This window comes from Coregonus clupeaformis, chromosome 15 (assembly GCF_020615455.1).
Source record: "Coregonus clupeaformis isolate EN_2021a chromosome 15, ASM2061545v1, whole genome shotgun sequence".
In the NCBI taxonomy this organism is placed as follows: Eukaryota; Metazoa; Chordata; class Actinopteri; order Salmoniformes; family Salmonidae; genus Coregonus; species Coregonus clupeaformis.
This window is the reverse complement of record NC_059206.1, coordinates 25,304,996-25,332,364: the sequence shown is the minus strand read 5'-3', so window position 1 is coordinate 25,332,364 and position 27,369 is coordinate 25,304,996. Positions and strand designations below refer to the sequence as shown.

The 27,369-nt window shown below is 44.4% G+C and overlaps 1 protein-coding gene across 3 annotated transcripts in view; it reads left to right on the top strand.

The window, feature by feature from the left end:
- Positions 1 to 27,369, top strand: part of LOC121582319 (cadherin-8-like) — an 87,962-nt gene that overhangs the window by 34,553 nt on the left and 26,040 nt on the right. For all 3 annotated transcript variants that reach the window (XM_045225073.1, XM_041898036.2, XM_045225071.1), the window contains exons 4-7: positions 17,012 to 17,131; positions 21,160 to 21,327; positions 23,061 to 23,248; positions 26,797 to 27,044. In XM_045225073.1, the coding sequence (XP_045081008.1) occupies positions 17,012 to 17,131; positions 21,160 to 21,327; positions 23,061 to 23,248; positions 26,797 to 27,044 (724 nt within the window). The remainder of the gene's footprint in view (positions 1 to 17,011; positions 17,132 to 21,159; positions 21,328 to 23,060; positions 23,249 to 26,796; positions 27,045 to 27,369) is intronic.

Here is a 27,369-nt window from a genome sequence, read left to right as displayed (position 1 = left end):
AAGACTGAGATATGGGCCACATTAGTCAACTGTGAGATGCTCTTAAACACAATATTTCAACACATTACAGATATCAGATTAATATCAGGACGGCTGGGTTATTTTGATACCATTCCACGCTCCATTTAGGCAGGATGTGCAATACATTTTACTTCCTTGATATCATCATTTACAACTGCCAGGTCGCATTTGTAAATGAGAACCTGTTCTCAACTGGCTTACCTGGTTAAATAAAGGTAAAAAAAAAATTAAAAAAAATTCAAACATATGCTCAGATCTTTGTAATATAACGCTGATCTTGCTGTCAATTCTGAACAAAACCGTGGCTTTAGAGCAGTGGCAAAGGGACACATGGTAATTACCATGGAACATTGTAGCTTAATTGGAGGGTCATAGTCTTACCTTTGAAAACATTCATTTTTAGACCATGGTCTTCAACTGTAACAACTTGGTGGAGGGCTTTTGTCTGGTGTGACTCGCTTCTCTGATTCAGGACTGTAGGTTCTGGCAGATGGGCAGGGAGGCAGGAGGTTGTGGGCCTTTAACACTGTGTGCAGCTGGGCCATAGCAGAGTCACATCTGCCGTGGATGCCAGGCACAGTGCTGTAGAAGGCCCATGGTCTCAGCTGGGGCAGGGGTCAGGCCAGTGAACCTGGAGTGACTCTCTCAGCCCAGCCAGCCCATTTGGTGCTGCTAAATAGGGATAGGACAGGAGAGGGTACTTCACAGACAAGCTGGGCCTAGCTGTAAATAACTTGCTCCTTCTATTTCACCTCATTCTGCATTTGGCGTGTCCTCTCTCTCTCTCTCTCTCTCTCTCTCTCTCTCTCTCTCTCTCTCTCTCTCTCTCTCTCTCTCTCTCTCTCTCTCTCCATATGGGTGCCTATGCTTAAATACAAATCTATATTCATCTTTTGATATAGCCTTTTGATATGGCTTGTTGGATGATGGAGAACTATTTCAATGTTTGGGAATTTGTTGTTTTGTCAGACAAACAGTGTGAATATGCAGAGACAACTGGCATGTCTGGACTGGTTCTGCCATCATTCAATTTAATCAATCACCTAGCTGACGCATCTGTCGGGTTGTACCAAAATAATGAAAGAGCACACACACACACACACACACACGCACACATGCACACACACACTGACTCACACATTACTTATTCATCACATGTTATTTATTATCCAGCGTAACTCTGAATTATGCATGTAATATGATCAGTCTCTGGTCCTTCAAAGCCTCCTGAGGCATTTGTTCTTTGTAGCATACAGTATGTAGACTTTCTATGTAGCATGTACTTTGTGGCACACCTAACACACCTAGCTGTACATTAACAAGACTGTACCCTGCAGTTCCAAAGTTGCTGGTATTTGCGTGTCATTTGTCCTGCTCCACTGTGTGGCTGAGCCTGATTTCTCCCTCTCTAATACCTCATCTTGGTCTTCCTTGGAGGGAGAACAAAAACTACAGGCTCCCAGGTAATGTAGCCCTTCAATATGTTCTGCATAAGATTGGCTCTGCGGATGAATGGTAAAGAGCTCAATGAAACGAAGGACAAAACACCCGACTGGCGCTTTTCAAAAGACCCCCTTTTCGTGGAGCAGTGAAGCCCAAAAAAATGAAGAAAAGATAAGAGACAACGTGATAAAAGAGAGGTAAATGAATGAGCTGAAGTGTGTTTTTGTCTGAGCAGCTCTTGTGGTGAGAGGAAGGTACATAAACACCCAAGGCCAGTGCTAATGGGTCTGGGCAGCATCGTGTCGGCTGGAGTGATGCGACTGATCCCCTGTGACAGGGTAATCAGTACTATGCTGGACACTGACATTATCCCTCTGAGAGCATGCTGAGAATGGAACATGCTATATGTGAAACTACAGGCCTTATCAAGGCCCAGTGTATAGCTGCCTTCATATGATTTACATTGATATTACCTTTATGTTGCATAGCTTTTTACATACTTAATTTAGGTGGCAAGTGGAGTGCAGTTCTCACATCTGAAGGTGCTCATGTCACCTTCCTATCATATATTTTGATGTGTTAATTTACATTATGGACATTTGCATGGAAGAGATGACTATGTAAGAATGCAGTTTTACATGAACAAAGTTTTATCAAGCATATTATGAATTAGGCTTGGGTGATATACCGTTTGTACCGTATACCGGCCGGGGTATTTTGAAATACTGATGGTATGATTTTAAACATATTTATTTTGTTATTTTTTCAGGGTTGGGAGCACGCCATTGCTTATAACTTTAAGTTAAGTATAACTATAAGAAACCTAAGATGTGTCAAATAAATGATATCCAGCTCACGGCTCCAGCTATGCATTTGGTTTGCTAACTTGCTAGCTAAGTGTCTAGATGTCAAGATCCAGTTTCTTGGTTACAGCAGAGACATTCAATCCCCTACTGGATAAAGATCCCTGTTGCCTAAATTGTTTTGTGTTTTGAGTTTTTTATAGCGCCCCTTGTGTGCACATTCAGTAATACCGTATACCCCCGTATATTGCAGAAACGGTATGACGGTATAAAAATCTGGATACTGCCCAACCCTATTATGAATTGATTAGAGGTGATCAGGGAAGCCCAAAGGCTGCATGATGAGTGGGAGGTCTCTAGATGAGCACAGAGTGAGGCGGGGAGTGTTTGCTGAATGCTGAAGTATTCTAATTCGCACCCCAGCATTGGCAACACTTATTCATATCTGATAGGATGCCAGGTTGCTTTCTCACAGACATTCTTCAGTTCAAGATCTTGCTCCAACCATTAATTATGCAGGAGGAGAGCTGCGGATATGTAATGTTGTGTTGAGGCTTTTTCTCTACCCCTCTCCCTCTCTCTCTTGCTCTGCAAGCCTCCCTCTTTTTGCTCCCTGCCTCTCTTCCCCACTATCTCTGTGTATCTCTCTCACTATATTTCACTTATTTTCACCCCCAAACTCTTTCCTGTGTGTGTGTGTGTGTGTGTGTGTGTTTGAAGGAATATAGTGTGTGAGAGTGCGTTGGGGGAACAGTTGTCTATGCCCATGCTATTCTTGCTCCTGGTGTTTGTTGAGTACTCTGCAGTGAGTGCAGGATGCTATGCCCTCCCATCCTACTCTGTCTGCATTATTAATTGTCAGAGGTACAAACCATAGTTGTTTGGTCCCCACAGGCGTTCAACCGTGCTCTCCCAAATGATAAGCACTGATTGCATCCTGTGGATAAAAACCATTATCTTTATAGTCATTTTAAAAGGTTTTATTACTAAAGGCAGTACATAAAGTAAACACTTACAGTGAGGGAAAAAAGTATTTGATCCCCTGCTGATTTTGTACGTTTGCCCACTGACAAAGAAATGATCAGTCTATAATTTTAATGGTAGGTTTATTTGAACAGTGAGAGACAGAACAACAACAAAAAAATCCAGAAAAACGCATGTCAAAAATGTTATAAATTGATTTGCATTTTAATGAGGGAAATAAGTATTTGACCCCCTCTCAATCAGAAAGATTTCTGGCTCCCAGGTGTCTTTTATACAGGTAACGAGCTGAGATTAGGAGCACACTCTTAAAGGGAGTGCTCCTAATATCAGCTTGTTACCTGTATAAAAGACACTTGTCCACAGAAGCAATCAATCAGATTCCAAACTCTCCACCATGGCCAAGACCAAAGAGCTCTCCAAGGATGTCAGGAACAAGATTGTAGTCCTACACAAGGCTGGAATGGGCTACAAGACCATCGCCAAGCAGCTTGGTGAGAAGGTGACAACAGTTGGTGCGATTATTCGCAAATGGAAGAAACACAAAAGAACTGTCAATTTCCCTCGGCCTGGGGCTCCATGCAAGATCTCACCTCGTGGAGTTGCAATGATCATGAAAACGGTGAGGAATCAGCCCAGAACTACACGGGAGGATCTTGTCAATGAGCTCAAGGCAGCTGGGACCATAGTCACCAACAAAACAATTGGTAACACACTACGCCGTGAAGGACTGAAATCCTGCACCGCCAGCAAGGTCCCCCTGCTCAAGAAAGCACATATACAGGCCCGTCTGAAGTTTGCCAATGAACATCTGAATGATTCAGAGGAGAACTGGGTGAAAGTGTTGTGGTCAGATGAGACCAAAATCGAGCTCTTTTGCATCAACTCAACTCGCCGTGTTTGGAGGAGGAGGAATGCTGCCTATGACCCCAAGAACACCATCCCCACCGTCAAACATGGAGGTGGAAACATTATGCTTTGGGGGTGTTTTTCTGCTAAGGGGACAGGACAACTTCACCATATCAAAGGGACGATGGACGGCGCCATTTACCGTCAAATCTTGGGTGAGAACCTCCTTCCCTCAGCCAGGGCATTGAAAATGGGTCGTGGATGGGTATTCCAGCATGACAATGACCCAAAACACATGGCCAAGGCAACAAAGGAGTGGCTCAAGAAGAAGCACATTAAGGTCCTGGAGTGGCCTAGCCAGTCTCCAGACCTTAATCTCATAGAAAATCTGTGGAGGGAGCTGAAGGTTCGAGTTGCCAAACGTCAGGCTCGAAACCTTAATGACTTGGAGAAGATCTGCAAAGAGGAGTGGGACAAACTCCCTCCTGAGATGTGTGCAAACCTGGTGGCCAACTACAAGAAACGTCTGACCTCTGTGATTGCCAACAAGGGTTTTGCCACCAAGTACTAAGTTATGTTTTGCAGAGGGGTCAAATACTTATTTCCCTCATTAAAATGCAAATCAATTTATAACATTTTTGACATGCGTTTTTCTGGATTTTGTTGTTGTTATTCTGTCTCTCACTGTTCAAATAAACCTACCATTAAAATTATAGACTGATCATGTCTTTGTCAGTGGGAAAACGTACAAAATCAGCAGGGGATCAAATACTTTTTTCCCTCACTGTACTTGTCACGGTTTACTAAGCCAGAACCCAGAAGCAGACCAGGACAAGGTAAGTGGTGTCAAAGGTGAGTGTTTATTTAACTGATCCACGGGTGATGTTGAATAATCCAGGGAACAGAGCGGGCGGCGTGGATGAGTTGTAGAGGGTGCAGTGGTTGGTCCAATGATGGCTCGGCAGCCGCCGACCATCAGGCAGAGGTTGGGTGAAGGTTCCGGACGAGTGACTGTAGGGAGAACAAAACGGAGGTAAGCATACAACAAGCAAACAAGGTGCAAAACAACAAAACTAATGCTCTAAGCTCTAGGACTGATCCGCTGATAAACATACTGTTCATGGCTAACGATCCGGCAGGGAATGGATGTCAGGTCAGAGCTTATGAAGGTGATGATCAGGGCCAGGTGTGCAGATTGCTGATGGAATGCAGGTGTGGAAATCAGGAGAGCTCCCGCCTAGCAACGTAGCCCGGCAACCAGGCAGGGAGCGTTCCAGAACCCTCGGGAAACTGGAGATCCCGAGCAGAAAAACTAATACACAGACAGGAACCGACTCAGACTGCCGGAATCGTTACAGTACCCCCCCCGACGAACGCCACCGGGCGGACTCCCCCGGAGCGCCAGGATGGAGGCGGTAGAAGTCACGAATGAGGTCAGCATCTAGGATCTGTCGCCGCGGAATCCAACTCCTCTCTTCAGGACCATACCCCTCCCAGTCCACGAGATACTGGAAACCCCGGCCCCGCCGTCTGGAATCCATGATGCGTCGCACCGTGTAGGCAGGACCACCTCCGATCATCCGAGGAGGAGGAGGAGGAGGCGGAGGAGGCAACAGAGGACTGAGGAAAACAGGCTTGAGGCAGGAGACATGAAAGGTGGGATGGACTCTGAGCGTCCTCGGTAGTTTGAGTCGAACTGCCACCGGATTGATCACCTTCTCCACCACAAACGGACCAATGAACTTCGGTAACAACTTCCTAGACTCAGTCCGTAAAGGAAGATCCCGTGTGGCCAACCAGACCCTATCTCCGATGGTATAGGTGGGAGCGGGGATCCGGCGACGATTCGCCTGGAGCTGATACCGGTCCGAAACTCTAAGGAGTGCCTTTCTGGCCCGATGCCAGGTCCGGTGGCAACGACGAATATGGGCCTGAACAGAGGGCACTGAGAGCTCCTTCTCCTGAGAAGGGAACAAGGGAGGTTGGTAGCCATACAGGCACTGGAAGGGAGACATCCCAGTGGCAGATGTAGGGAGAGTATTGTGGGCATACTCAACCCAAGGCAACTGAGAGACCCAGGAGGTGGGGTTGGAAGAGACAAGGCAGCGTAGCGTGGATTCCATCTTCTGGTTGGCTCTCTCCGCCTGACCATTAGATTGGGGGTGAAAACCAGATGTGAGACTGACTGTAGCTCCAATGGCCAAACAGAAGGACTTCCAGACAGCAGAGGTAAACTGAGGGCCACGGTCGGAAACGATATCACTGGGCAAACCGTGGACCCTGAAAACCTCCCTAACCAGGATCTCGGACGTCTCCGAGGCAGAGGGAAGCTTGGCAATTGGCACAAAGTGGGCGAACTTGCTGAATCTGTCCACGATAGTCAGAACGACCGTGTTCCCCTCAGAAGAGGGCAACCCAGTGACAAAGTCCAGGGCCAGATGCGACCATGGTCGCCGGGGAATAGAAAGGGGGTGAAGTAGTCCAGAGCTGGGCCGATTGGTACTCTTATTCTGCGCACACACTGGACAGGCAGCAACAAAACCCCGAGTATCCTCGGCCATGGCAGGCCACCAAAAACGTCTGCGAAGAAACGCCATCGTCCGAGCCACGCCAGGGTGACAAGCCATCTTGCTGGCGTGGGACCATTTGAGGACAGCAGGACGAACCGACTCAGGCACAAACAACCGACCGGGTGGACCGTTACCGGGACCGGGCTGCGTCCGAAGGGCCGCCATCACCTCCTCCTCAATCTTCCACATAACTGCTCCCACGACGCAGTTCCGGGGGAGAATTGTCTCGGTCTTGGACCCACTCTCTTCCGTCTTGGAGAACATCCGGGACAAGGCGTCCGCCTTGCCGTTCTTAGATCCAGGTCGGAACGTCAGGGAAAAAATTGAATCGTCCGAAAAACAACGCCCACCTGGCCTGACGGGAGTTGAGACGTCTAGCCGATTGCACGTAAGCAAGATTCTTGTGGTCAGTCCAGACAATAAACGGTTGCTCCGCCCCCTCCAACCAGTGGCGCCACTCCTCCAAGGCAAGTTTCACCGCGAGAAGCTCCCGGTTGCCCACATCGTAGTTCCTCTCCGCAGGCGAAAGGCGACGAGAGTAGTAGGCGCAGGGATGGAGTTTACTGTCCGTGGAGCATCGCTGCGACAGGATGGCGCCAACTCCCACATCAGACGCGTCCACTTCAACGACGAACTGACGGGCCGTGTCCGGTTGAGAGAGAATCGGTGCGTTGGTGAATCGTCTCTTCAAATCCAGAAACGCTCGATCCGCCTCCGGATTCCACTTGAAGGTCCTGATACTGGAAGTCAAGGCAGTTAACGGAGCGGCCACACGGCTGTAATCCCGGATGAATCTGCGGTAGAAATTCGCAAACCCCAAAAATCTCTGGAGCTGCAATCTCGCATCGGGCTGGGCCCATTCCAGAACCGCTCTAACCTTCTCCTGGTCCATCCTAATCTCTCCCCTGGAGATGATGTACCCGAGAAAGGATGTCGTGTGGGCGTGAAACTCGCACTTCTCGGCCTTCACGAACAGGCGATTCTCCAACAATCGCTGCAGAACCTGCCGGACATGCTGGACGTGGTCGGAAGGTTCCTTCGAGAAGATCAGAATGTCATCCAGGTAAACAAACACAAAGAGACCGATCATATCTCTCAGGACGCCGTTCACCATACTCTGGAATACCGCTGGAGCATTGGTCAGTCCAAACGGCATCACCTGATACTCGAAGTGACCCATCGGTGTATTGAAACCCGTCAACCACTCGTCCCCTCTCTGATCCGGACCATGTGATACGCATTGCGTAGGTCTAGTTTGGTGAACACCGTAGCACCCTGTAAGGAGTCGAAGGCAGAGCTCATCAAGGGCAGGGGATACTTGTTCTTGACCGTGATGTCATTCAACCCCCGATAATCAATACACGGTCGAAGAGAGCCATCCTTCTTACCCACAAAGAAGAATCCTGCCCCCAGGGGTGATGACGAGGGACGAACGAGACCAGCAGCTAGGGACTCCTTGATGTAGGTCTCCAAAGCCTCACGTTCAGGTCGGGAGATACTGTATAACCTTCCCTTGGGGTAGACAGCTCCAGGGAACAGGTTGATGGCACAATCATATGGTCGGTGGGGAGGGAGTGACAGAGCCTTCTGCTTACTGAACACTTCCCCCAAATCGTGATATGTCTCGGGAACCAGGGACAAATCTGGGGGTTTAGCCTCAATCACCTGACTGGGAACCGAATGGGGACAGGCAGTCTTGAGACAGTTAGCATGACAATCAAGGCTCCAACTCGTTACCTTGCCCGTCACCCAATCGAACGTGGGATTGTGTTCCTTCAGCCAGGGGTATCCAAGGACCAGAGGAACATGGGAAGACGGCAGAATGAAGAATGAAATCATCTCAGAATGATTCCCCGACAACAGCATCTTAACCGGTTCAGTCCTCATCGTGATACGTGCCAGACTACTGCCGTTCAGAGTGGTCGCCTAATGGCTTCCGGCAATTGCTCCTTGGAAAGCCCCAGCTGTTCCACCAACTCGGCATCAAGAAAGCTTCCATCGGCACCTGAATCGATAAAAGCGTTAATCGCTAAGCTCTGATTCCTGTTCATAAGGGTAGCCGGGAAACGGGGTCTGACAGAGGTATTGAGAGGTCGAAACTGGCTCGCTAAAAGTCCTCCCAACTTTAGCGAGCCGCGCAGTTTGACGACCGCCGGGAACAGGTGGCGAGGTAATGTCCCGAACCACCACAGTAGAGGCAACAGTTAGTCCTACGTCTGAGTTGGCGTTCCTCCTTGGTTAACCCGTGCCGCCCTACTTGCATTGGTTCAGAATCGGGAGACAGGACCTCTCCACTAATCCTGTGTGGTGGACGATGATCGACGTATTCTGGTCCAATCACCGACCCGACTGGAACCTGAGAAGCTGATCGATTGGACGGAACCCATTGCTTCTCCCTCCTTCGCTCTCGGACTCGATTATCCACCCGAATAGACAAGGCTACCAAGCTGTCCAGGTCACTAGGCTCCGGATAGGAGATCAACTCATCCTTGAGCTGCTCCGACAGACCCTGGTAAAAGGCCGCTTGCAGAGACTCCTCATTCCACCCACTCTCCACAGCCAACGTCTTGAACTCGATCACGAAGTCGGCCACGCTAGCGAGTTCCTTGGCGAAGCGAAAACAGGCGCCTAGCTGCGTCCCTCCCTCGGACGGAATGGTCGAAGAGCTTCCTCATCTCGGCCGTGAACCCCTGGTATGAAGCCATGCAGGGGTCCTGTCGTTCCCAAACGGCTGAAGCCCACTCCAGCGCTCGACCACGCAGCAACTCAATCACAAAGGCTATCCTAGCCTTGTCTGTGGCATAAGAGTAGGGCTGTAGATCGAACACTAACCCACACTGCATAAGGAAAGAACGGCATCTTCCCAGCTCCCCCTCATATTTATCCGGCGTCGGAACCTTGGGCTCACGGAAGGACACAGCTCCAGAAGCGGCAGGCGAGATGGGTGAAACCGGTAGTGGATCCTCCACCGGAAACTTGCGCTGGTTCTGGACCTCCGTCAGACCGGTAGAAAGGTTCCGAACTGCCAACGCGATCTCCTGTAGCTCCGTGCTATGATGGCCCAACATCTTCTCCTGATGGGAAATGGCATGGCGAACAGAGTCCAGGTCCGCTGGGTTCATACTGGCCGGATCGTTCTGTCACGGTTTACTAAGCCAGAACCCAGAAGCAGACCAGGACAAGGTAAGTGGTGTCAAAGGTGAGTGTTTATTTAACTGATCCACGGGTGATGTTGAATAATCCAGGGAACAGAGCGGGCGGCGTGGATGAGTTGTAGAGGGTGCAGTGGTTGGTCCAATGATGGCTCGGCAGCCGCCGACCATCAGGCAGAGGTTGGGTGAAGGTTCCGGACGAGTGACTGTAGGGAGAACAAAACGGAGGTAAGCATACAACAAGCAAACAAGGTGCAAAACAACAAAACTAATGCTCTAAGCTCTAGGACTGATCCGCTGATAAACATACTGTTCATGGCTAACGATCCGGCAGGGAATGGATGTCAGGTCAGAGCTTATGAAGGTGATGATCAGGGCCAGGTGTGCAGATTGCTGATGGAATGCAGGTGTGGAAATCAGGAGAGCTCCCGCCTAGCAACGTAGCCCGGCAACCAGGCAGGGAGCGTTCCAGAACCCTCGGGAAACTGGAGATCCCGAGCAGAAAAACTAATACACAGACAGGAACCGACTCAGACTGCCGGAATCGTTACAGTACTAGAGAAGACAAAGGTCCATGATTAAACCCACAGTAACTTAAGTATGCATCTCCTTAGTGGAGAACACACACAAAAGTAAAGAGCTTTCTGAGTATCACTTCAGTAAACACACAGAGATGAGGATTGTTTTGTGCGTGAGAGTGTCACTGCTCTGCTAACACTTCCTGCAGGGGCCCAGCAGAAGATTCATGTGGCATGGCTGGTGGAGGGGATTGCACACAGACACATAAATGGGAGGGAAACACATTCATCAAGGTGGCAGAGACTTGAGCAAAGAGGCCCATCCAATCACAGCAGAGAATAAAGGGAAAGCATAAAAGTCCATGCAGCAAGGTCATTTGAAAAAGAAACAGATAGGAACGTGAGATCAAGTGGTACATCTCCTGTATGTGGAGCCTGTGTGATCCTCACAGATGCCTGTCCCATTAACGGAAGCCAATGCTCTGTTACACTGCCTCTGCTCATGCTTTCTCCACCACTTCTCTAACCTGTGTGTGGAAACCTTTAAACAGCACTCAGCCTGTTATATGTTGTGTAGATGATGATTATTCTTTGAGGAGTGTTATTTTCCTCTTCACTTCTCTGCTCATGTTGGTATTTGGCTTGTTTTGTTGCAGCACAGTGCCTTATTCCGGTTTCACTGTTAGTGAAATATTGACAGTTGCATTGTTCCTTACGCCGGAGTATGGATTTAACCAGTCTGTGGTTTCTCCACAGTCATAGGCTGGTGTCCACAGTAGTCAATCCAGCACCAGTCAGTGAACAGGTTGACTATGTTACATCAGGGCTTCTGGGTAATTGGCTGAATCTGCTCTGCAAGACAGTGCAGAGATGGCCCTTTAAAAGTTCACCTCACTTCAGGGAGTGTAAACAAAGCAGGAGATGACTTGGAGTTTGGAGGCACTCTCCATTGTATTTGCTCTCTGCTTCTTTGTGAGAACCATCTGTTGTGTGTGTGTCTGTTTGCATTTTATAGGGACATAGTGCAAGTGCCCACAAGCTTCTGTGTGTTCCCAATGATGGATTGCTTGTCAGGAGGCAGGAGGAATAGTCTGTATGCCTGACTGATGCATTGAGCCACAAGTCACGTACAGTGCTGTTGGTCTTACCTTTCCGATTCCTCCGGGAAACATGTTAACCCTTTTGACTCAACAATCTTGTATCTGATGGCAGTGCAGCTAAGTTCTCTGGTGTTCCCTCTTACCCTCACATTCCCTCTGAGTATGTGGTGCATGTTTTGATACAGTTCTCTAGTAGGTGTCAGACCCATGCTATTCAAAAGTCCTAGGCTCTCCTTCAGGCTGCTGCCCACTGGTTATGGGACCTTTGACTACGGCCTTGTAGTGTGACATATGGGTCATTTGAATACATTTGACAATGCAAAGACTATTTACAATGCAAATCTAGGTATGTAAAACATTGTGCTACAGTGTATTTGTCTGTGTCAGTGTAGTGCATTGGATCATTATTGCAACACAGTCATTCTTGGTTTCAAGTCTCTGTTGACCATGGCCAGTTTCAGTCTATTGAATAAACCTTAACCACACTATCATTTTCCAGAACTGTTCCTACAGCATATTGTAACTTGTTTTTCGAAAACATAATTTGTGCTAAATATTTACACCCCTTGCTGTTAGAGTTTTGGAAAGAACACCATTATGGTCACTTGCTCAGGATTCATATATTCATTAGAACATATACCATGACTTTTCATTTGTTATTGTCCAGCCATTATAACTGTCCTGGGAGCAATTACCTATGTGTAGTGTCCCATTCTGTCTCTAACTTACTTCCCGGTACTATCTGCATGTTGCACACATTTCCTGAGAACTAATTAAAGTGAATCAATGACACAACACTTTAAAATGGCGGCATATGTCACAGCCATCAGCGGTGAACAAAGGACACTCTTAATTGTTTTGTTCCTGTGGTTCCTGTAAACGGCTTGTCACAGCTCACACTCCACAGCCTGCTTGTTATGTAAGGTTTCCTTGTCACTCCCCCTACAACACACACACACGCATGCACGCACACAGGCACGCATGCAGGCACAGACACACACACACACATTCCCTTCCAGTTTCTCAGTGAAGGCTTCCTCTGTGTCTTAGAAAAATACCATTAATTGTACTGCGAAAATGACAATGTAAGTGGTTATGTGTGACAGACCCTTACACTTCACAAGCCTGACGTCCCCTATCCATCACTGGCTCAGAGGAGCAATTTTTGTGATACTGACAACAATTTCTTCTGGATATTCTCTAGTTTCCTGTCTGGGCCTATACAGTATCTCTCTGATATTCAACACTTCTTTGATGTAAACATATGCAGATTCAGACTGCCCTGACCGTACTGTCTTTCATTTCTTCCTCATATCTATTAAAGTAGCCCTACTTGCACACAATGTTAAGCATGAGTATGCATTACCTGGGTTATGAAGCGTGATCTGTTGAGGGAGAGAACGTTTTACTGACTGATTATTATTTATTGTCAGACTTTTACACCATGCTCATGACTCCTCATGAGCAATATGGGATGTAACACCATTTTCAATGACAGTGCTAGTTGTAAATCATACTGTGGATTGAACATTGGGTGGGAAATTGGACTTCCATGTTGAATGGCAGATGACAAAGTTCACACTTTCAAGTTGTTTCCATACTGATTTGTTTCAGAATTTCCATCAGATCCATCTGCCTCATCAAAGTTAAAGTTAATATGTTACCCGTATGAACCTGGTTGACAACTCTGGTAATACATTGGCAGCATTCCAAGTATGGCATTGCACCTACAGTAGATGGTTGTTTACTGAACCTTGTTTATCCTATTTCTATATCAAGAGCTTTGGCATGCTATTTTCATTGGACAACAGGCCTGACAGTGCTTAATGTGTTTCCCAGTCTATGCATTTCAATCAACTGGGTCATACAGCAGCAGCATTCACTACAGCAAGCTAGCCAATCCACATGACATCTTAGTCTGACTATGAGCTATTTTCCTATCGCGGTATAGCCAGAAAAGATAACAGTGCCAATATCTATCTGATGATAATCAATACATGGTCATTCTCTTGTCACAAGGTTAGTGCATTCATAGACCATTCACTACTGGTCAGCCAGTTGAGGGCTGTCACTCACTGTATTTGACCTAAAAACCAGAGGAGATGATTGACCTGAGGAACATCCATTCATCAATATGATGAGTTACTGGAACTTAATTCACATACAGTAGTATTTAATACATTTTCGTATAAAAATGTAAAGATAGAAAATAGTAATTATTTCAAGAACATTATTTTCATAATATTTATTTAATATTATTTGCAATCTCAGATAGAATGTATGGTACATTTTGATGAGGCTATATATAAATAATACTGCCATTCTAACCACTGAGCATAGTGTGCTTGGAGACAGACACCTTAGTCTGTGTGCACCCCACAGTGCAGACAGTGTACCCAAGGTTGTAGAGTTGGATACTACTTTCCTTATGTCTCAGTGACTGCATACATATACATATGTCAGTGGCGAGCTAACCAGGATAGCCCGTCTGAGGTCCTGTTAGCTCCATGGGCCCCTAGCAACACTGGAGCATCAGCCGGAGACAATTATGGCACTGGGAAACAAAAGCCATGGAACTAACCAAGAGCTCCCACTCCCACTCCCACTCCCACTGCCAGCGTGCCACAACTGACATCACTAAGCCTCTGGATTTATCCCCTCTCCAGTTTTCAAGGAAGATTCCTATTGATGTTCTATCACTGTAGCAGTGTACACAGTAAATGGGAAGTGCCCTCTTATTTGTTTATCTGATGAGACAAAAGGATATACCCCAACATCTTTATCCCGCCCTTGCTATTGAAACACTAGCGTTCACATCATAAAGACCATGACCATAACTCTTAATTGCCTAATAGTTTCATAACCTGTGGGCATAACATTAGTTTTTATAATTTGTGTAGCAATAAGTCCTCAGGACTCTAGGTAATATTAATGAGATGACATTAGGTTTACCACATTAACACAACCTGTAGCATCTCTGGGTGTTTGTGGACTACTGAAAGAAAGTGCATGACATATGTCTTTACACAGGGGAATAGCATAGATTCATTCATCCATCGCAAAGTTAGTTCAGATACTACCACATACTGTAAGTGACATTTGTTTGAGAATTAACGTCAGTAGTGTGACTGCACACATCAGTCGATTTAGGCCTCAAACCTGCAGAGGTTTTGTCACAGACCCAAATCAGCTTTGGAATTTCATTTTTTTTATAAGCGATTGTTATTTTTCATCTCCTAAAGTTTATAGGTATTACATCTTTGTAATTGCACTGGTGGGCTACAGGCATCAAATCAAACCAGAGACAATATTCCCACAATTGAGTTTCCTCGACCAAGGGTCCAGAGGTGCGTTCAACTCTGCAGTCATGAGTGTCCCCAAATTCTCGGTACAATATCCAGGAAGGACAAGCTAATCTGTAATGATTTGAAACAGTGCCAAACAGAAGCTTTTCTAATCTCTCATTATTTTATTTTTTATCAGAGGAGTGGAGAATGTACCCCTCTGTAAGAAAAAAGGAAGTGGGGGCTATTTCAAGGCCCACTGGTTCCACTGTTTTGTTCCGCACTTCAATCCCTATGGATTGTCACATAGTTTGGATTTGCTATTTGCTGCAGACACACCTTTCAAGCAATCAAGAAGTATGAAGGTGCTTTCATAATTAAATGCAAATATGGCTCCATTTTCCCACTGCCATTGTAGTATTTGCAATTTAACTTTTAGGCAGATAAGACTGAAAAGTGGAGCAATTTCCTGTCCTGTCTTAATTTAATTTGACAATTGGCAAATACCTATAGCAGATACAATATACAGGAATAGACTAATTTGTATTGTTGCATACATCAATAGTACTTCAATTTTAATTAGTTAGTATTATTTCCCTACAAACCCTGCCCATTTGATTTAAACAAACACTTTGTGACATTTTCAGTTAATCTAGGTTTACTACAGTTCTGGTATTGTAACAGTACCTGAAGCTGTTCTGTGATTTTCTGACCACAGGGAAAACAGTGTATATGATACTGCATAAAATGTCATGAAAGGGTCTGATACTAAGTAGCTCATCTCCAGCACGCATACACGTACACACTCACTCAGTCACTCACACACCACATACCACATACCACGCACACACACGCACGCACGCACGCACGCACACACACACACACACACACACACACACACACACACACACACACACACACACACACACACACACACACACACACACACACACACACACACACACACACACACACACACACACACACACACACACACACACACACACACACACACAAACACAAACACAAACACAAACACACACAGCCTCAGCAATAATAAGCAGTATGAAATGTAAAGGTAAGCCCTGGCAACAGTAAGGGTCATCACAGCACATGAATTACTAACAAACACGTCTCAAAGGGCCACTTGAGGCTCTCTATGTGAAATAATTGGGTAGCAATAGCAAAGCAGGTTTTTGAGTCTGAGTGCAATGGTGGTCTATATGCTTTGTTTTGTTGTTGTAAAAGGGAGGACAAGGTTACTATTAATCATTGTTTGACATGTTGTGGCTGTTTAAACAGGAAATGCATTTCCTACGTGTACAATATTTAATGACCCTCTCTCATGAAACAATCTTGAAATTCTGCTGGAGTGGGTCTTTATTGTGGAACATGTCATATGAACAGGCTCATGAAAGTATTATTCAGTGTACCTGTAAAACAGATGATCACCACATATTCTGAACTGCAGAATGTCTGTATCTACAAAGGCACATCTCATGCTCTTGGCCTCAAAAACATTTGCCAAGCCCCAAAGCCAGGTGATACAAGGCACAACAGAGGAGTTTAGGCCAACAGACTATGTTCCTTGCCAGCAGCTGCATGAGGGAAACATCTCCACCTGTATTCCACAAATTTTCTTTCAATGGTCCTAACAACAATCAGCAGAGAAATCAACTAGAATAGAAACGAGTTAGCATCCTTATATTAAAACTGAGAAGCACCATGTTAAACTGGCCTGGTGTAATTTACTTTGTTTGTGCCAGATTAATGGCACAGCCTAATGGCAGGCACAGAGGTGGCCTTAACTAGTGTTGTCCCCCACTATGACCCATTCTGTCTCCTGCAGTCAACAGGCCTGGATACCTGTGGCTAGGCCTGATGCCTTCTGTAACCATTAACACTTACCGATGTTGTCAGAACACATGAGAACATATTTTACAAAATAAATTACCATACCATCTGTACTGTCAAGTTGCTGCCTACGAACAGCTTTCCCCCTTTTATTCTGTTTCCACCTGAGCCACAGACTAATGAAGAGTTGGGCATCAGCATCAGCCCTGCTCTTTCTTGTTCATTTTTCAAAGCCTTCACTGTAAGATAGTTGTAGCACAGTATGCTGTGTCATTCATGTGTCTGGCAATAATGTTGTCTTTGACCTTACCAATAAGTACCTCTGGCTTTATAGTGGAACCAGGAAGATTACAGGGGGAGAAGCTAGCTGTAAGGAGTGATTATGGGTGTCAGACGTCCACTCTCTTTTTAATAATGTGCTGTTTCTCATATAAAGGTACCTCAGTCACTAGGGTGACGGCAACAGACGCAGATGACCCAGTCTATGGAAACAGTGCTAAACTTGTGTACAGCATACTGGACGGACAGCCTTACTTCTCCATAGACCCCAACACTGGTGAGTGGATTGCCATGGTGAAATACTAAATCAAAACAAAGTTTATTCGTCACATGCACAGGATACAGTGGGTGTAAACAGTACAGTGAAATGCTTACTTGCAGCTTTTTCTTCAACAGCGCAAAATAAATGTAAACTTCAGGGTCATGACATGTAACCTTGTTGACCCTGAACAGATACAATCCTTTCTCCACGGTTTGATGGCAGTCAAAACATCACAAGTGTTGTTTCAGCTAAATGTACAGATTGAATACATATTATCCATACATGGACAATTACTCAGCATACAGATTATAGTTGCATTTTGAGGATATAACTCCCAACAAGATATTCAAGGACTGTTACATTTAAATGACAGTGCTATCTTTTTTAATTCCATCTGCCGTCTGCTTATTCTTCAACCTTGACTCTGTTGTTTTCCTAATTGCATTTTCAGCCGACTTGTTAACAGTGTGTCTGTAAGCAACATGATTAAATAATGGTGAAATTACATTAATAAGCAATGCGATGGAAATCAACTGCTCACAATTTGGAAAAACAACATACAATAAACAAGCTCTAAAAACGTCAAAACCGTATGTACATAATACATATGAAGACGTAGCTTTACATATAAAAACCCTGTTTCCTTCTCAACAACATTATGGATTTTAATCACTCACCTCTACCATAATAAAATGGAGAAGCTATAGTGAATCTATGAAAGGACCATTTGAGGATCAGCGTGTACGCTTTGCATGATTACTGAGCACATGCAGATGGCTCATTCAAGTGAGCCAGATGTGTTAATGAATGTTAATGACAAGTAAAAGGTAAGGGAAAAACAAACATTATAATCCATTTGACACTTCCAACACCAGGAAGGAAATGAAATGCATTTGATAAATAAATAAACACCATGCCCCAATCCATCACTTGGTTAATGGATGGTAGAAAATATCTTAGCAAATATCTATGGAAATGAGTGTTTGTCTTTCCACCCTTTTCAGTGATTAGGAATTAATTTGAATAGCTAACGATGATCAACAGAGATGACAGTAGAGTGAGTAACAGAGGATGACTGAAGTGTGTGTGCATGTGTGTTTGTGGGTGTGGTGCGTGCGTGTGTGTGTTTGTGTGTGTGTATGTGTGTCTGCGTGCACTTTTTTTAGGGAGAGTTGTTTTTACCTGCTTCAAAGTCATATGCATAGTGTAAAAAACATTTTTCAAGACAGTGTAGCATACATGTTATTACTCTGATAATACAGTCTAAATCACCCCTCTCCCCCAACAATAGTGAAAAAATATATTTTTTAAAGTGGTGCAGTGAGAATATGTGAATTAATCTCTTAGCTGAGAGTTCATTGTCTCAGGCATTATATGACCAAAGCTGTCAGGCCAAAAAATACCTTCATTTATTTGATTATCCTGCAGGCCTCTCTTTTCTGAGTGGATTATCCTTGCACTGAGCTCTTCTTATTCTGCACTGTGCCACTGCAGCCAATAAGGTCCATTCTGCATACAATATATTTTTTTATACAGTATATACAGTGGGGAGAACAAGTATTTCATACACTGCCGATTTTGCAGGTTTTCCTACTTACAAAGCATGTAGAGGTCTGTAACTTTTATCATAGGTACACTTCAACTGTGAGAGATGGAATCTAAAACAAAAATCCAGAAAATCACATTGTATGACTTTTAAGTAATTAATTTGCATTTTATTGCATGACATAAGTATTTGATCACCTACCAACCAGTAAGAATTCCGGCTCTCACAGACCTGTTAGTTTTTCTTTAAGAAGCCCTCCTGTTCTCCACTCATTACCTGTATTAACTGCACCTGTTTGAACTCGTTACCTGTATAAAAGACACCTGTCCACACACTCAATCAAACAGACTCCAACCTCTCCACAATGGCCAAGACCAGAGAGCTGTGTAAGGACATCAGGGATAAAATTGTAGACCTGCACAAGGCTGGGATGGGCTACAGGACAATAGGCAAGCAGCTTGGTGAGAAGGCAACAACTGTTGGCGCAATTATTAGAAAATGGAAGAAGTTCAAGATGACGGTCAATCACCCTCGGTCTGGGGCTCCATGCAAGATCTCACCTCGTGGGCCATCAATGATCATGAGGAAGGTGAGGGATCAGCCCAGAACTACACGGCAGGACCTGGTCAATGACCTGAAGAGAGCTGGGACCACAGTCTCAAAGGAAACCATTAGTAACACACTACGCCGTCATGGATTAAAATCCTGCAGCACACGCAAGGTCCCCCTGCTCAAGCCAGCACATGTCCAGGCCCGTCTGAAGTTTGCCAATGACCATCTGGATGATCCAGAGGAGGAATGGGAGAAGGTCTAAACTCCACTAAACTCCACTTGCCGTGTTTGGAGGAAGAAAAAGGATGAGTACAACCCCAAGAACACCATCCCAACCGTGAAGCATGGAGGTGGAAACATCATTCTTTGGGGATGCTTTTCTGCAAAGGGGACAGGACGACTGCACTGTATTGAGGGGAGGATGGATGGGGCCATGTATTGCGAGATCTTGGCCAACAACCTCCTTCCCTCAGTAAGAGTATTGAAGATGGGTCGTGGCTGGGTCTTCCAGCATGACAACGACCCGAAACACACAGCCAGGGCAACTAAGGAGTGGCTCCGTAAGAAGCATCTCAAGGTCCTGGAGTGGCCTAGCCAGTCTCCAGACCTGAACCCAATAGAAACACACAGCCAGGGCAACTAAGGAGTGGCTCCGTAAGAAGCATCTCAAGGTCCTGGAGTGGCCTAGCCAGTCTCCAGACCTGAACCCAATAGAAAATCTTTGGAGGGAGCTGAAAGTCCGTATTGCCCAGCGACAGCCCCGAAACCTGAAGGATCTGGAGAAGGTTTGTATGGAGGAGTGGGCCAAAATCCCTGCTGCAGTGTGTGCAAACCTGGTCAAGACCTACAGGAAACGTATGATCTCTGTAATTGCAAACAAAGGTTTCTGTACCAAATATTAAGTTCTGCTTTTCTGATGTATCAAATACTTATGTCATGCAATAAAATGCAAATTAATTACTTAAAAATCATACAATGTGATTTTCTGGATTTTTGTTTTAGATTCCGTCTCTCACAGTTGAAGTGTACCTATGATAAAAAATTACAGACCTCTACATGCTTTGTAAATAGGAAAACCTGCAAAATCGGCAGTGTATCAAATACCTGTTCCCCCCACTGTATATTTTATTATCTGTAATACTACTAGCCACCTAACAATTTTATGAAGTTGGCTTTAGCTTGTCCAGATACGTTCCCAATCTCCCAACCTCATAACTAGCTACCAAGAAGCCATTTCAGGCTATCAATCAAGTTACAGCAGCTAGCTTGTCTAACTATCTTAGCTGGCATGCCTGCTGGCAAGGTTGGTAGACTTAAGAAAAGCAAGCAAAATACTAAATGCACTGAGTAAGACTCACATTCCATTCAGTCTTTTACCCAGATTTTAGCAGAGATGCAGAGAATCATGTTTAGCTTCTTTAAAAAAATAACCACCAGTCAGGAGGATATAGACAGCTCAATAGGTATGCTTAGATATGCAGAAAAATATACATATTTTTTCACATAAAATTAAGCATAATAATTAAGGCTCTAGATTGCAGGTGTTTGAAAAAAATTCTCCACCCCTCAGCCATCCTCACGTACTTTGTGTCCCCTCAGATTTCTGGGGTGCATGATGCACCTGGACAGCATAATTCCCATTCAATCAGAATACAAATTACTTGCAGACAGCAGTACAACACTCCAGCAAACAAACACATTGATTTGCAATGCCATCCACAGGATCAGAGCTTCTCTCCAGGTGTTCTGTCAGAAATTCCACTGCTGTTTAATAAAATAAGTGCTTAAAAGGTTGTTATGAAGGATACTGCAACACTCTTAAAGGTGCAATAAAACGATCATGTAAAGCATTATGAATGCCTTTGTATACCCCATTCTATTTATTTATGTGTATGTTCATTTTTTGCAATAACAATATATTTGATGTAAAACATTTTGCTTTCAGCGATCATTAAAATTGCTTTACATGGGATGGATCGAGAGATGCGAGAGGAGTACCTAGTCGTCATTCAAGCAAAAGACATGGGTGGTCATATGGGAGGGTTGTCAGGGACAACAACAGTTACTGTCACACTAACAGATGTCAATGATAATCCGCCAAAGTTCTCAAAAAGTAAGCTAAATGTCAAATTCTTTCTTCATATACTATATTGTTAAAACCCATTATTGATAAATCTGAATGTACAGTGAGGGAAAAAAGTATTTGTTCCCCTGCTGATTTTGTACGTTTTCCCACTGACAAAGAAATGATCAGTCTATAATTTTAATGGTAGGTTAATTTGAACAGTGAGAGACAGAATAACAACAAAAAAATCCAGAAAAACGCATGTCAAAAATGTTATAAATTGAATTGCATTTTAATGAGTGAAATAAGTATTTGACCCCCTCTCAATCAGAAAGATTTCTGGCTCCCAGGTGTCTTTTATACAGGTAACGAGCTGAGATTAGGAGCACACTCTTAAAGGAAGTGCTCCTAATCTCAGTTTGTTACCTGTATAAAAGACACCTGTCCACAGAAGCGATCAATCAATCAGATTCCAAACTCTCCACCATGGCCAAGACCAAAGAGCTCTCCAAGGATGTCAGGGACAAGATTGTAGACCTACACAAGGCTGGAATGGGCTACAAGACCATCGCCAAGCAGCTTGGTGAGAAGGTGACAACAGTTGGTGCGATTATTCGCAAATGGAAGAAACACAAAATAACTGTCAATCTCCCTCGGCCTGGGGCTCCATGCAAGATCTCACCTCGTGGAGTTGCAATGATCATGAGAATGATCTTGTCAATGATCTCAAGGCAGCTGGGACCATAGTCACCAAGAAAACAATTGGTAACACACTACGCCGTGAAGGACTGAAATCCTGCAGCGACCGCAAGGTCCCCCTGCTCAAGAAAGCACATATACAGGCCCGTCTGAAGTTTGCCAATGAACATCTGAATGATTCAGAGGAGAACTGGGTGAAAGTGTTGTGGTCAGATGAGACCAAAATGGAGCTCTTTGGCATCAACTCAACTCTGTGTATTTGGAGGAGGAGGAATGCTGCCTATGACCCCAAGAACACCATCCCCACCGTCAAACATGGAGGTGGAAACATTATGCTTTGGGGGTGTTTTTCTGCTAAGGGGACAGGGCAACTTCACCGCATCAAAGGGACGATGGACGGGGCCATGTACCGTCAAATCTTGGGTGAGAACCTCCTTCCCTCAGCCAGGGCATTGAAAATGGGTCGTGGATGGGTATTCCAGCATGACAATGACCCATAACACACGGCCAAGGCAACAAAGGTGTGGCTCAAGAAGAAGCACATTAAGGTCCTGGAGTGGCCTAGTCAGTCTCCAGACCTTAATCCCATAGAAAATCTGTGGAGGGAGCTGAAGGTTCAAGTTGCCAAACGTCAGCCTCAAAACCTTAATGACTTGGAGAAGATCTGCAAAGAGGAGTGGGACAAAATCCCTCCTGAGATGTGTGCAAAGCTGGTGGCCAACTACAAGAAACATCTGACCTCTGTGATTGCCAAAAAGGGTTTTGCCACCAAGTACTAAGTCATGTTTTGCAGAGGGGTCAAATACTTATTTCCCTCATTTTTTTGTTGTTATTCTGTCTCCCACTGTCCAAATAAACCTACCATTAAAATTATAGGCTGATCATGTCTTTGTCAGTGGGCAAACGTACAAAATCAGCAGGGGATCAAATACTTTTTTCCCTCACTGTATTTGATGTTCTTTTGCTGCGTAATGTTTTTTCATGAATTTCCACAATAATCAGAATTGTACTAGTTATATAGATGCATAGATAAGGATACATCTACTGTTAGGGTGAAATAATCATTATGTCCTATTCTTCAGGTCTGTACGAGTTTGTGATCCCAGAGGACCTTGGCATTGGTAAACCTGGTGGCAAGGTAAAGGCAAATGATAGAGATATTGGCGAGAACGCCAAATCAACGTACAACATCATCGACGGTGATGAGAAGGACGTCTTCGAGATCACTACAGATGCCCAGACTCAAGAGGGGATCCTTCGGCTAAAGAAGGTAAGAACCTGACGCAAACTCCTCTGTCCTAAGGTTCCACCAACAACCACATATCCTTAACAGCTTGAACTTAAACAAGGTCCAAATAGTAGGTTGCAAGACGTGGTATCAAAGGAGGTAGGTCGTTCATACAAGCTACAGGTCAGAGCTATATATCTAGACTGATTTAATTTAAATTGACCATGAAAAAAAAAAATGCTATAGTACTACATATACTGTATACTGCAAAGCAGTTTCAATGGCAAAGATGCATAAAGATTGCGGCCCCGTGTACTTACCACAAACGCTTCATTTGCTAAGTTCGCCTTGTTGTACAGTGCTCTCCGTTACAATTTTTTGTATTGGCATTAGCACAGTATACATGATCCCAATTCTAGCTCCAATACGGCGGCAATTTGAAAAAATGGAAAAGTAGATTGTGCTGTTTTATAGGCACACTGACGTAGTTAAAAAAGTATGTGCGTAGCACGCAAACAAAAACATCATATCTGAATTCCTCCATCTTAATTCACCTTCACCATTGAATTGATCTATATATATCAAAAACAGCTACCAAATTAACACTGATTAAATGTACGAAAGGGAAAACAAATTATATGGCATGTTTGCCTCCAGCAATCTAAATATTTACTCTTACACCACAATATACAGTATCACAATTTTTCCGTAGAACTGCGATGATAGAAGAAGGAGGTACTTCAGGCCTGAAGTATTCAAGTGTATACATGAGTGATGGATGTGTGCTCACGTCTTGACTCATGGTTAGTTTAATGTCTCGAATTAGAGCTATAGATCATTCAAGCGTGATAGTATGTCATTGCATTTGGATGCTAAATGACATTACATTAGGACGTCCACTGTGACTTCCTGTAACTATGAACAAACTATTGGATGAAATTAAATAATATTTTTTTGATGATCTACCTGGAATAGATTATACTCTACTAAACAAAACAGACGGCTTGAGAACAAACTAGACATGATCAATAAGACCTTTGAGATACTTCCCTCTAGTATTGCACAGTGACAGCAGTGCTGTGGCTCTGCCTCATCACTTTATTCTGGTATACTTGGCCTGGAATCTCCTGCCTGCATTGCTAATAGCATGATGGATGAGATTGCATGTGAAAAACAGGAAATCAACTGCCTACTCTCTTCTCACCTCTACATCTCCAGATGGTGAAGTTCAGATTACTTTAGCAGAACTGGTATTTCTGCATCCGTTCTGCACTCTGAACAACATTTTCTTGGTTTCAGAGCCCTGTTGCACCAGCTTGTGGATGTTTTCTTAGCCGATGTGGAAGAACAAAGGATTAAATGGAGCAATAGCACCACGACACCCCCAACAACAAAAATAGCTCTATAAACTAATGTCAAATACCAAGTGCAAATTATGAAAGATTCTTTGCGGCAAGGTTAAAAAATATTGATCTAAACACGACTGCAGAAGCACAAACTAGGAAGTGGCTTTGTTGTTTTGGGTTTAAGCTTTTTATCTCCCACCCCTCAGGCCAATCGGGGGGTGTTAGTGGGAAGTTCTGCTTCCTCCACCAGCCAGCACTGAACTTTGATGTCTCTAAATGGCCTGTGTGTATACATACAGATCCTATGCTGAGGCTCATGGGAATTTGAAGCATGGCACAGGAGGGCTCTGAGGTGGGGACATCAACAAGGGACAAGCATGGGGAAAATGGAGTGAAAAAGCAGCCCCATCTTCATATGCACATACTGTAGCAACACAAGCCGGTCTGACACGTCCACTAAGCATATGTTCCATCAATATGGAAACTAAAGTGCTGCTCTCTGGATTACAGCGAGTCAAGTGCTGCATGAATTGAACTCCCCCAAAACAATGAGTAATGGCAGAGTGTCATAGAGGGCCAATTCAAATATGGCTGACTCAGTGGAGAGGTCATATGTCATTGAGGATCATTTGAGAGGATAAGAATATTAATACTATCTTCAAAGTTCTATTCTGAGGTAAAACTGTGGAGGTAGAGTCGCTTGTTGAAACTACCATACAGTGATAAGAGACAAACAATATGAACATACTGCTTTGTTATAAGATATGGTCAACTATGCATTACACTTTAAAAGTACAACTATAACTGCAATACAGTAAGGAGTCTGACTTGTTAATTGTTCATGTAAAACAAATACAAAAACAGAATAGAGGTGATCAGGAAATAGTGCTGAATAGTTAGTTTAACTATTGTGGTATTCCATTCTTTAACTGCGGCGTAATCATTCTGACAATTGACCCCTGTCCACTTTTAGCCCTGGGCTCCTTTACACTTGGTATTAGGCTGGAATCCTTAGAAACCAATGTTTGCTCTTGGTCCAGCTGTTCACTCCTCTCAACATAGAGGAGGAGGAGAAGAAGGTGGGGAGGAGGAGAGAGAGGAAGGGCGGTTAATAATGAAAATGCTCCAAATAGCTTCTTAGACCGCGGCAGACTGGGCTGCAGGGCCCTCTCCATACGGGTGCCCTGACGCCAGACGTGTGGACTTCAAAGCCCACTGTCAGTCCCCGTCCCCAGCTGCTTTTCTCTCACAGCTGGGCCTGCTGCCGGCACTGCCCCAGCGCTGGCCCGACCCAGCCTAGGGGACCACTGGATTATTTTTCTTTTTTTGTGAAAAGCTGGAATAAATTTGTTGATCCCTCTGCTAACCCCTCTCATTCCCAAAGCCAACTCACATCCCCTCAAGCGGCAAGGCCCAGTTTTGATTTCCCTATAAATCCTGGTTTTGGAGCGTGGAAGTGACTTGATCCCATTATTCTAGTATTATAAGAGCGGACAGAGGTGATTCAAAATACAATTGTGACAGTCTGGGATGGCTGCAGAGATGCCAGAGAGTTAAATTGTGATGTTTTTACATGTTGCAAATATTCAATAATGAGCTGTGTAAAAAAGTAGTGGACATTGTTTCTCAATGTCCTTGTGAAATAGGAATGAGCCCAACTGTTATTTCAGGTGTATGTTTCTTCTCACTGAAGTACACATAGGTATGCAATTCTCCCTAGGAAATTGCATTATTTTGTTAGAATTCCTGAAAACACATCCACTTCTATTCATGTGATGATAATGCCTCAAAAATTGCTATCCTTCAAATGATTGCCGGCAATAATTTTGTAACAGTGTTATCGTCATGGTAATGCAGGGCCACAAAATTATATTTTCAGGTAGCACAAACATACAAATAACATTATTTTCATTATTGCCTGACACATTTGAACCAGATCTGTGTGATACCAGATTAGATTAACTTTATTTACAGCCTTATTCTTTCCTAGAGCCGATGCCATATCACTATACAAATTGCTAACACATGGATTACTTGAGGTGAGATTGTGGTTATTGCTAATAATACAAAATGTTGTTCCACCATGTGCTTGGATTATTTTCCTACATGTTTTGAGAGGATCAGAGATCACACTATTGCATTTCAACTCAGAAAGGCTCCAAACTCTTCTCCATCCACATCAGGTGCATTCTTTCCTGCTGCTTTGGACATCAGTGAGGCATTTGTTTCTGTCATTTTCCACAGCTCCTGAACTTTGAGACTAAAAAGTCATATACACTGAAGGTGGAGGCGGCCAACATTCGATTTGATCCCAACAGCGGCGTCCCCTTCAAGGATACAGCCACAGTGAAGATTGCAGTGGAAGATTCAGATGAACCCCCTGTCTTCTCCAAGCCCACATTTGTCCTGCAGGTGGATGAGAATGCCCCCATCAACACGGTTATAGGAACGGTCACAGCCCGCGATCCTGATGTCACTGGCAGTCTGGTCAGGTAAGAAACAAGATGTTATTCACAACCTCATTTCACCAAACACTTATTTACCTTATTGTTTACCCACCCATATAATGAGTGTGGTGTGCCATAGAATCATATTTATTAAAAAAAACATGGTCTTGCCACTTCCTCTGTGCATGTTCCTTTGGAGGTGATATGTCAGCCGACGGCTGTCCTTGTTTCCTTAGGACCACAATGTAGTAAACGTGAAGGCACAGCACAGGGAGACATCTCTTAGTGGTGACTGCGTTTCAGTTGTATGACTTATTCTTGGAAATACAACAAGGGCACCTTGTATAGGTTATACAGGCAATTTCTCTCC